The following is an 11,085-nucleotide window of genomic DNA, read 5'->3' as shown; positions in this document are numbered from 1 at the left end:
AACATTTTACTTAGGCCTATCTATGGCCTTCAAAAAGTTGACGACTCTACATGTTTCGACGTTACAACGTCATACTCAAATAAATAAAATGTTTTTAATTGTGTACCAGTTTAACGTTGAATATTATTTATGATTTTAATGTTAAGTGACGTTTCAGACATGAAGAGCAATTCAGTGTCAGCTCCGGCACTGTGACAGCACGGTACTGCTGGCTCCCTCTAAAAATGAGCAGAGCAAACCCAATCAATTCTTAGGCATGAAGAATGATTAATTTTTACAAGTAGCTAGAGAAATATTTCCACGATGTAGTTATCTCACCTGTTGTGTCAGCTCCGGCACTGTAACAGCACGATACTGCTGGCTCCCTCTAGAAGTGAGCGGAGCAAACCCAGGCATGAAAAAATGAAGACGAGGGAATGGTACCATGTTGACTGCAAGTTTACGGAGGTCAGCGTTCAGTTGCCCAGGGAACCTTAGGCATGTGGTTACACCAGACATAGAGGCTGACACCAAGTGGTTCAGGTCACCATATGAGGGATTTCTAAGTTTGAGAGTACGAAAGCATATATCGTACAGAGCCTCGTTGTCGATGCAAAACGTTTGGTCTGTGTTTTCTACCAGCTGATGTACGGACAATGTAGCATTGTAGGGTTCTACTACAGTTTCGGATACCTGAAAGAAGACATTAACTTCATAATGACTATTATTGTTTGAAGAATTTATAGTTTTCTGCGTAAAACACATACAATAGAGAGGAATTGTGTGATCTGTTCTATCCATCTATATAAATATATTCAAATAAAAACTTTCTGTTATTCGTGAAATTGGCAAAACGTGAAGTCAATAAACAGCCGAAACAAAGGATGTTTCATTATCGTGTTGTGGTTAAAAGCTTTTTCACTCCAGTCACTAAGTGGAATTCACGTACTTCTGAGAGTGAAGTTAATTTCTGTTTCTATGACAATTATTGTAATACCATAATTTGATATACAAATATTATTAACAGTTCAGTAATGTGAGCAGATGCTGATACAGGCTTACGTTCTGACGGAAATAATGAAATAAAAAAAATATATAATATAACTTCTGTCAGGTCTTCAAACAATTATTAGATACTTCGTTGATAAATAATACTATGCTTTTAAAGTTCGATTAATTTCTCTTTAATATTTTCCTTTTTTACGTTTAGTAGTCAAAATAAATGAAGGAATACCGACATAAAAAATGGTTTTCACCAAACGTATTTTTTATTCACTTTACTAAGTATGTTGCTTCACTAACATTTTTGTTACAACGGGCTTACAACGCTAAAATCCGGGGTACGATTCCTCGTGGTAGACAGAGCGCAGATATTCTATTGTGTGGCTTTGCGATTGAACAAATACATACTCCCACTGATATTTATTTGATGTTTTGATCAATATTCCAAAGGTAATAATGAGTTTGAAAAATTTACATAATTCATGAATAAACATGAAACACCCTATAGTTATTGTTATTAAATAGATAAATACGTTAAACAACCAGTACTATTTCTTGGTACAAATTATACACTCCCAGTATTCTCAGAAAGTGAGTATATTTTCTTGTACTTAGGGTTCACCTATACCTCCTCAGTGAGATAAAATGCTTACAGTGTTGAATACTTATTATTTGCTTCAAAACACGAAAAGGAATAAAGCGGTTACGTAGGATGCTGTCATCGAGACTTTGGGCAAGCTTGACTAAGATTTGCTTGTTTCTTTGGTGTTAAGCACAAAGGTACCCACTAGACGCGGGTTCGAATCCCTGTTCCATCAGATATGATCGCTCTTTCAGTGGGGGCGTTATAATGTGACGATCAATCCCACTATTCGTTGGTAAAAGAATAACCCAAGAGTTGACGGTGGTGGTGATGACTAGTTGCCTTTCCTCTAGTCTTTCACTACTAAATTAGGAAGACTAGCGCAGATAGCCCTCGTGTAGCTTTGCGCGAAATTCAAAACCAACCAACACAATGGACTGTCTGTGCTGTGTCCACTACAGGTATCGAAGTTGGTTTTTAGCGTTATATGTCTCCAGTCTTACCACTGAGCCACTGGAGAGTTTAACTAAGACAAAAATATGTGTGTTTAGCTCACAAGCTTTTGTTTCTTTGTCAAGTGTTTTCAAAGTATACACTAATACTAGATGTAGTTCCGCAGGGTTCACGGATGTATTCTATTTCAACAATAAATAAAACCAAAATTAAGAAAGAAAAAACATTTTTATTCCTTGCTTTTGAAGTTCATATGTCATGCTCTATTGTAGCCTACAGAATGCATAATTCTTCTTCTGATTCATGGTATGCACACGTTTTACTGACGTCACGACAGTACAAATTGCAGCTTTAAGCGTCCCTTAGGTGACATCATTTTAGTGTCTAATGACCGACTGACAGACAACATACTACTGTAAAGTGGTGCGAGTGGTTAAAACCTCTCTAGGCACTTAATGTGTTTCTTGTTTTTCACTGACTGTGTAAATGATCACTTGCACGTGCAAACAGTTGTCACTTAATGGGTTTCTTGTTTTTCACTAAGTGTGGATTTGTTGCCCTGTGGAACAGCGGTAAGTGTATGGACTTGCAACGCTACAATCTGGCGTTCGATTCCCCGCGGTGGAGAGAGTAAATAGTTTCATATCGCTTTGCTCTAAAACAAACAAACAACCTGTGGATTAACGGTACCAATAACTGATTAAACAAAAAACAACTGTTTGTTTATGAAATGTTATATTTAAAATGTTGAGTATTTTTGAATAATTTCTATAATAGTCACCGTTAGTCTTTTTAGTTGTTTTTATTTGAAAGTCGCTTACCTTAGGAGAAGGAAACACAGAAAAAGTACTCATAATCCTGTCTGGATATTCTTCTCTAATCTTAGAAATAAGGAGGGTTCCCATACCAGAACCTGTGCCGCCACCTAGTGAATGGGTCATTTGAAAACCCTGCAGACAGTCAGAACTTTCCGCTTCTTTTCTCATCACATCCATGACTATATCCACTAATTCAGCACCTTCAGTGTAATGTCCCTTAGCCCAGTTATTACCAGCCCCACTCTGACCTGTAAAACAACACTACAACTTTATGCATATAAATGAGTGTTGAGTAAACACAATTTTTATCTACAATTCAATCTCTGGAGGGTCTGACGATTATTCCATTCAGTTTATGGAATCAAATCGTTTACTTATTCTTTCAATAGAGTAGATTAAAATAAAACGAAACATAAGTCATCTGAAAAAATAAATTTGAAAGTGCAATTTCCATTCGTTAATAAGAAGGTAAACTGCTATTTTAGAATGGCAGCAAACGTGAGGGTTAAGCACAGAATGCTGGTGAACGTGAAGTGTCTTGCAGCTCACATAAAAGAAAGAAAAAAAACTTTTTAAATGTAATTGAAGGTACTGTACTAAACAAAAATAAATATTGAACAAGATACTAAGCTTTAATTAAGAAAAATAACAGAAATATTTACCAAAAATAAAGTTGTCAGGTCTAAATAGCTGTCCGAACTGACCAGATCGAACCGAGTCCATTGTCCCAGGCTCCAGGTCCACCAGAATAGCTCGAGGAACGTACTTTCCTCCTGGTCAAATAATGAAAAACAAAACAAACAAAAAACTGACCGTAATAATAAAAACAGCAACATTAAGTGGCACAGCTTTATATAACTGTATTATTTATTGTTTTAATATTCATGAGAATTCATAAAACTAAAAAAATGTTTCTAAATCACTAAAGAGAAAACTTTATGGAACTTTTTTGTTTTTCATGAACAAAATCTAGACAACATAAATAAGTGTCATGTCATAGAAATAAACGTATTAAAACCGTTTATAGGAATAAACTGGCAATGACACATCTTACGGATATGAAAACCGAGTTATTATTTATTATAAAAACTGGAATTAATTAATTGAATTTTGGCATATTTATTATTAGAAGAAAAAAAAGTTTAAATTATAATGCATATGGAACGCTTGAAATAGGGTCTCACCTGAAGCTTCATTGTAATAAACGTCTATTCTCTCAAGCTGAAGATCCGAGTCTCCCTTATAATTCCCATTAGGATCAATACCATGTTCATCCGATATTACTCCCCAAAACTATGATGAAAGTAAAATAACAATATAAAAACACGAGTCTTTTGAGAATAGTGTTAACTTCTTAAAAAAAAAGAAGCATTAATATTGAGCAGTAAACACAATTTAGCGTATAATTATAAAAGTTCACCCTTTAAATTCTGTATTTTTACAGTCAAATGCGATGTAATTTCTAGGTGGCGATAGTTGTTACAGAGCAGCTGCTTAAAATCTGAAACAAATAAGCTTGTAGTGTACTTCATAACATATACACTTAGCGATGGCTCAGCGGTAAGATTTTGGGGCTTAGAACGCTAAAAATCGGGCTTTGATATCTGCAGTGGGCAGAGCACACATAACCCAATATGCAGTTTTGTGCTTAACAACAAACAAACATAAGATAAAGAATCATTATGGAAGAATACTGTTAATTTACACGAATTTACTTGATGATTTGTGTCGTCGTATGACACATCGTTGTCACTTTTTCATATAAAACTATAGAGTAAAAACCAAGTGAGTTAAGCTAATCACTTTATGCTAAAGCTATTTTATTGTTATTTCTTTCAAATAGAGAAAAGTTAAATATTTGCTTATACTTGGATGGCATTGTTTCACACTTCAGCTATTTTTGGAATATTATAATTATCTCTCAGACTTATGTGTACCTTAAATCTAATTACTACGAACTATGACTACTGTATTGAAGGGTGGAGATAGGAGATAGTGGCTATTGTTCGTGTTTGTGTGTATCAGATCTATATGTCTGTAGCAATGACATATGCAACAAGAAAAAGAGATTAAGAAATTAGCACAGTTGCATTCAAGTGGCTTGCAAAAGCAAAACAAGAAAATAGCACACTAAGCCGTGGGAGGTTAAGCAAATTAAATCATAATCTACTTGTACTGAGATAAGTGTGATATAATATTGGTTGAAGATAGTATTTGTAAAGCGTTTACGAAGAAGTCAAAAAATATACCTGGGAGGAGTCTCAAAGTTCGACAATCGATCATTGTTTTTATTGTCGCTATCTCTACGTGCTGGAAAAATGAGATATCTTTAATTATTTGACGTCTATTAAACTAAAACAATTCTAGAGCTCTCTACTCTCTGATAAGAAAAAACAAACACGTGATAAAATCTAGAGAACTATCGAGTACCAAGATATCAAAGTATGATTCATTCACGTTTCGAAAGTTAACAGGTAGGAACACTGATCTCTTTTTAAAATACATGACACCTACTCGGAATGTTTCGCAGATGAACCTGATATACAATTTACATAACAAAACAGCTCATAACACCTTTATGATCAATTTCATAACAATGAATTAACAGCAATCGATTTGAATTTACTCTTGCAATTACGATTTTAAATAAGTTATTGACACTTTAAACTGTTAATTTTTTTCAAGTGGATCACCGTATTTCTGTACTGCAACAAGGTTTACTGGCCTCAGAAAGAACCTATAGAACATGCGCGTGATATTAATGGTTATTTATGAATTAAATGTATTGTAGAAAGATTGGAGTAAACAGAATTAGCAAACTTATTTACTCCTTTTTTTTCTCTCTCTTTCAAATCCTATCGGAATTGCTGAACAAAGTAAATTATCATAAATTCATGTTATTATTTTAACTACAGATATAGTTCTTGCATTAAACTGTCCTTATTATTTGCTAGGTATTAAGGACTTATTATTTTTACTATTGAAACAGATTACAAAAATCTTTTCCTACGTTTCAAGGGCTGGTATTTGTTAATTAACGCCATGTTTGTATATAGATATGAGCAGTAAATGTGCAAGAGTCAAACAAGCAAAAGAGTAACATATTCACATCAACACGTGGCTATAAGAGCTTATTTATGGGTAATAAATACATGTGTGTATTCACAAATGTGTACATATTTTCAGTGAAACACAACCCAATAAAACATTCCTACCTTGGATCCTATCTGGTTATACATATTTTCAGTGAAACACAACCCAATAAAATATTCCTACCTTGGATCCTATCTGGTTATACATATTTTCAGTGAAACACAACCCAATAAAATATTCCTACCTTGGATCCTATCTGGTTATACATATTTTCAGTGAAACACAACCCAATAAAATATTCCTACCTTGGATCCTATCTGGTTATACACATTTTCAGTGAAACACAAACCAATAAAACATTCCTACCTTGGATCCTATCTGGTTACCACATTGACCCGCCTGAACGTGAATAATTTCTCTCATGATGTTGAGCACAGAAAATACTCTTGTTAGTCAGCTGGAATGGTGTTATTACTTCTTATAAAGCGTTCGCAACTAAGATAACAAGTAATACTAATCATCTAGTTCTGGGTCATGGCTCTTATGATTGGATGATAATACAGTGACGTCAAGCCCCCAAAATAAGTAGAAAGAATATTCGTAAGAAGCAAAATAGTTTTAAATAATTGGTAATAAGTATAACAGTTACAATAATTATGTATAGTTTTAAGAAATATTCAGTATTAAAGGCCAAACATTGTCTACATGGTTGCCTATAATTGTTTATATTTAACTTTAAATTAGCAAATAAAAGTCAGTCTACGTTATATAAAAGGTGATAGATACGTTGGCCATACGGTTGCCTATAGTTGTTTCTATTTTTAAACTAGCAGATAAAAGTCAGTCTACGTTATATAAAAGGGGATAATTAAATACGTTGCCCTATAACTGTTTATATTTCTATAGTAGCAAATAAAATGTGATAGATGCGTTGTCCATACGGTTGCCTATAATTGTTTATATTTTTATACTAGCAAATAAAAGGTGATAGATACATTGTCCATACGGTTGCCTATAATTGTTTATATTTTTAAACTTTAAACTAGCAAATAAAAGTCAGTCTACGTGTAAGTAAAAACTATTCCATCGTTATATAAAAAGTGATAGATATATTTATTTTCTGTTTAATAGATATTTTTGCTCTATTTTCCATAAGTGGTCCTTTGTTTACAAAACTTGTTGAATAAAATTAGCCACCCAGTGGCACAGCGATATGTCTGCGGACTTACAACGTTAAAAACCGGGTTTCGATACCCGTGGTGGGCAGAGCACAGATAGCCCATTGTGTAACTTTGTGCTTAATTCCAAACAAACAAACAATAAAATTAAATCTTAACTGATTAACTGCGTTTTTTTTATATCTTTCCATAGCTATTTCCTTCTGTGTGAATTTATTTTTTGAAATTTCTATTATTTTCATTACTTTATTCATACATAGTTAAAAATAGATAATTAAGTTTTTTTTTTTTAAATAAACACACGAAGAAAAGATACCACTTCGACATATCATATCGTATTTAAAAATAATCATTGTTAAAGTTAAAGAAACATTCAGTGATATAGATTGAAAAAGAATCGACTGTCTTACATTCCTTACAGGAATAAAAATACATCATGATATGTGAAACCCAACTGCTGAAATTACTTTAAAACCATTTGGTGCGCTACAATAAATGAATTAAAAAGGTATTTACGAGTATAAAATATCACATATTAATGTAAGGCCTAATTTGTAAATTAATTGACGATGATAATAATATATATATTATTGTTATTTATATAACAACAAAGGTAATGCATGGTCGTGGTTTCTTATTCACAATACGTTTGAGAGCGTGTTAATAGTAATTAATTCTTCTGGGTAAAAAAAGCGTAGCAATATATACTATGCTAGATTCTAAAAAGGGCAATATAAGTTGGTATAATATACATATATCTGGATTCTTTTCTATTTATATCTTTCCAATTCTATCGAAACTGCTAAAATCATATAACTGTTATATCAACTGAACTTATATTTATTGTAAAAATTCGTAAAGAGCACCTTATAAAATTTAAACACGTCATAACTGAGTTCGAAATTACGCAACACTTTATACATTTTACATTTTTTTAGAAAGGTTCCTTCAAATATTTATCATATTGATTTTGTGGTCTTACCCTTTAAAAATTTCATGCAGGTGTTATAATTATTTTAAGTTTTTAAGTTACAATGCGACCTGATTTGGTATGTTTTGAATTTCGCCCAAAGCTACATCAGCGTTATCTGCGCTAATCTAGCAGAGATAGACTAGAGGGAAGGCAGCTAGTCATTACCACCCACCATCAACTCTTGGGCTACTCTTTTAACAACGAATAAAGTGTGATTTTTTATGGACTTAATGGACAAACACGAGAGATATATTTTAGCCGAATCCATTTTAATTACTAGCCTTTTATTCTTCCTTGTCGTTTCAGCACAGCAAAATTGAGAAACCGAAATCTCCAATACATTATTAAAAAAGAATGCGAAAAATGCTTCATCTCTTTAAAACAGTATTATTAATATTAATATTTAAAACTAATATTAATATTATTAATATTTTCTTTTTTTTTCTGATAAAAGAGTTAAGATTAGGAACAGTTCAGGTAGGTATTGAGAAAAAATGTCAATTTTTATTAATATCTTTTTTTTATTTTAGATTAAGCTCCTTTGCACAGTTCAGTGACAAGTGTAATATTTGGATGAAGGCAACAAAACTATATTTCAAAGAGTCAAATATTCCAGGTTTAGCACACTTGTCTATCAGAATTATGTAAATAGTTTTAAATAGTAAACTTTCAAACACATGTGTATAATTAGAAACAGAAGTTATGCATTGTGATTATAACATATGCAATAGTTTGTGGAATAAAATTGAAAGGTTTTATAGTTAATTATATTTTTTGTGTAGAAATATTACTGAGCATGCGTCGAATCAACCCGGCACACCACACACATATACACCTCTATGTACAGTTACTTGTCTTGATACGCATTGGACTCAAAGGTGAACATTGTTTAATTGATATGAATTGTTTGTTGACACTGAATAAATATTCGTAACATTTCTGGCTGTGTACTCGTGTTTTTGAGCCCCAATCTGTCTACTATAACTTTTCGCAAATTTTGTTTTTAGGGTACACAGGAAAAAAAAAAAGTTGGAAATTGAAACTTTAAAAAAATTAAGAGAATTATACTTCAGCAAAGTATTAAAACTGATTATCCGTCCATAATTTTAGAAGCAAGTCAGCTAGTCAATACTACCTACCGCAAACTTTTGGGCTACTCTTGTTAGACCGAATAGTAGGTTTTGACTGTCATTCTTATAACTCACCCACACTCATAAAGTACAGAGAGAGATTTTTATTTTTGACAGCAACAGGAAGCGATCGGTGAAACCACAACTCCACAATCTACCACCAGGCCGCATTCGATCCCAGAATTTAAACCAGTCTCTAAATAAAATATTTCTGAAGATATAGGTTGTTATTTTATTTATATGAATAGAAATTGCAATAAATAAAATAACAAGCTATATCTCCAGAAAGTGTCTTTAATGGCTCAGATTTCGCTATTACAGCTATCGATAGCCTAAAAGTTCACTAAGCTAACTTAAGCTGTTCCATTTTTTAAACGTTCTATTACAGACAGAATTATAATTAATGGCGTTCTTTGACACTTATCATATGCTAGATGCTGCTCGAATATCTTTCGATTCGAGATGCTTCGGGTTTCAACTGGATCAGTAAACGATAACTCATGACGAAGCTGTAATAGCGGAATATTGAGTTAATAAAGATACATTCAGTAAATATAGGTCCTTATTTCATTCACTTTAATAGAAATGCATCGTGATGAACACCAGTTTACGTTAAACAAAGTTACGAATAAAATATTACAATATTCAGTTGTTTTAAAAAAATATGTTTGCATAATATGCATTTCGTAAGAATCCAATTTCTTAAAAGATGCTATCATTCAAGAATCATTTCAACTCGTGTTAACAGTTTCTGTTGTTTCATTGTGGTTTCTTGTTGAGCATGATGATATTATCAGTGGGTAGAAACAGTTCATGAAAACCAGTTGGGGACAGAAAGGGTGTCGATAAACCTATTGAGACAAAATAATATTAGAAAATCAAAGATGATCTACATAACTTGATTATTTGACTTTATGGTTACTTGTATTATTGACTAGTAGATGGCAGCAGCGACACACAGTTAACCATGAGTTATTTTAACTTTTCCTAAACTGTTGAAAGTAGTAGGGAGGAAGTACAAAGTCTCTCGGTGAGACAATTTTAACGTTAAAATCTAGGATTCAATTCTCCATGGTAGAGACAACTGATATCACAATATAAACAAAAGAGGTGCAAAAATACTTTATTCTACAAATTAGGGCTAAATGTGTTTTAAAGACACTTAGATAGTCTGAAAAATCTTTAATAATAATAATATAAAAGGCACATTTAAAATTTAGTTCATATCTATTGGGTTTTGAGTCCGTTTTATTCCACCATATCTTTAACACATATATAATAACTGATTTATGTTCAAACATCTGTAAATTTCTAATAAAACTTGTCTAAACATCACGAAAAAAAAGAGGCAGTTTATCTATAATTCCACTAAAATATATTTGATTTTGCGCTTTGCGATTGCCTGTTATGTAACTTTTTTTCTGTTTTGGAACATAAATACTTTAAGAAAGACAGTAGGAAAAATCTAAACTAACCAGAGGTCAGGAGGACGTCAGTATTGAGTTTAGAGATGTATGAATTATTTTTGTTCTGCATATATCTTAGAATCCAGTCCGTACATAGATTGCATTTCTTTGCGATATAGTGATATTAACATTTCAGCCTGATACTATGCAGAGCTAATCTTTGCAATTGGCTAATCTCTTCATATGTTTAGCTCCTCACTATAATAGTAACATGCAACTACCATAAGTCCGTAGAAGAACTTTCGTCATATTTTTCTGTTCCATTTTTAAACATTTGATTACCTACAGGACATTCCTTGACATTTGTCAGATGCTTTCCGTATATCTTTCGATGGTAGATTTTTTCGTTCGAATGTGTAACTTAATAAAAGCTTATGAACAAGGTTCTTGCGTATCCAAGTCCGTCTGAA

The 11,085-nt window shown here is 32.6% G+C and overlaps 1 protein-coding gene across 1 annotated transcript in view; it reads right to left on the bottom strand.

Moving 5' to 3' along the window:
* Positions 1–6,372, bottom strand: part of LOC106466441 (tubulin beta chain-like) — a 12,101-nt gene extending 5,729 nt beyond the window's left edge. The window contains exons 1-5 of the mRNA XM_013926727.2: positions 6,295–6,372; positions 4,020–4,128; positions 3,498–3,608; positions 2,839–3,083; positions 319–672 (exon numbers count right to left, since the gene is read on the bottom strand). Coding sequence (XP_013782181.1) covers positions 319–672; positions 2,839–3,083; positions 3,498–3,608; positions 4,020–4,128; positions 6,295–6,351 — 876 coding nt within the window. The 5' untranslated portion in view covers positions 6,352–6,372. The remainder of the gene's footprint in view (positions 1–318; positions 673–2,838; positions 3,084–3,497; positions 3,609–4,019; positions 4,129–6,294) is intronic.
* Positions 6,373–11,085: the final 4,713 nt, after the last annotated feature.

Source organism: Limulus polyphemus, unplaced genomic scaffold (assembly GCF_000517525.1).
Source record: "Limulus polyphemus unplaced genomic scaffold, Limulus_polyphemus-2.1.2 Scaffold74, whole genome shotgun sequence".
Taxonomy (NCBI): Eukaryota; Metazoa; Arthropoda; class Merostomata; order Xiphosura; family Limulidae; genus Limulus; species Limulus polyphemus.
This window is presented reverse-complemented; position numbering and strand designations above follow the sequence as displayed.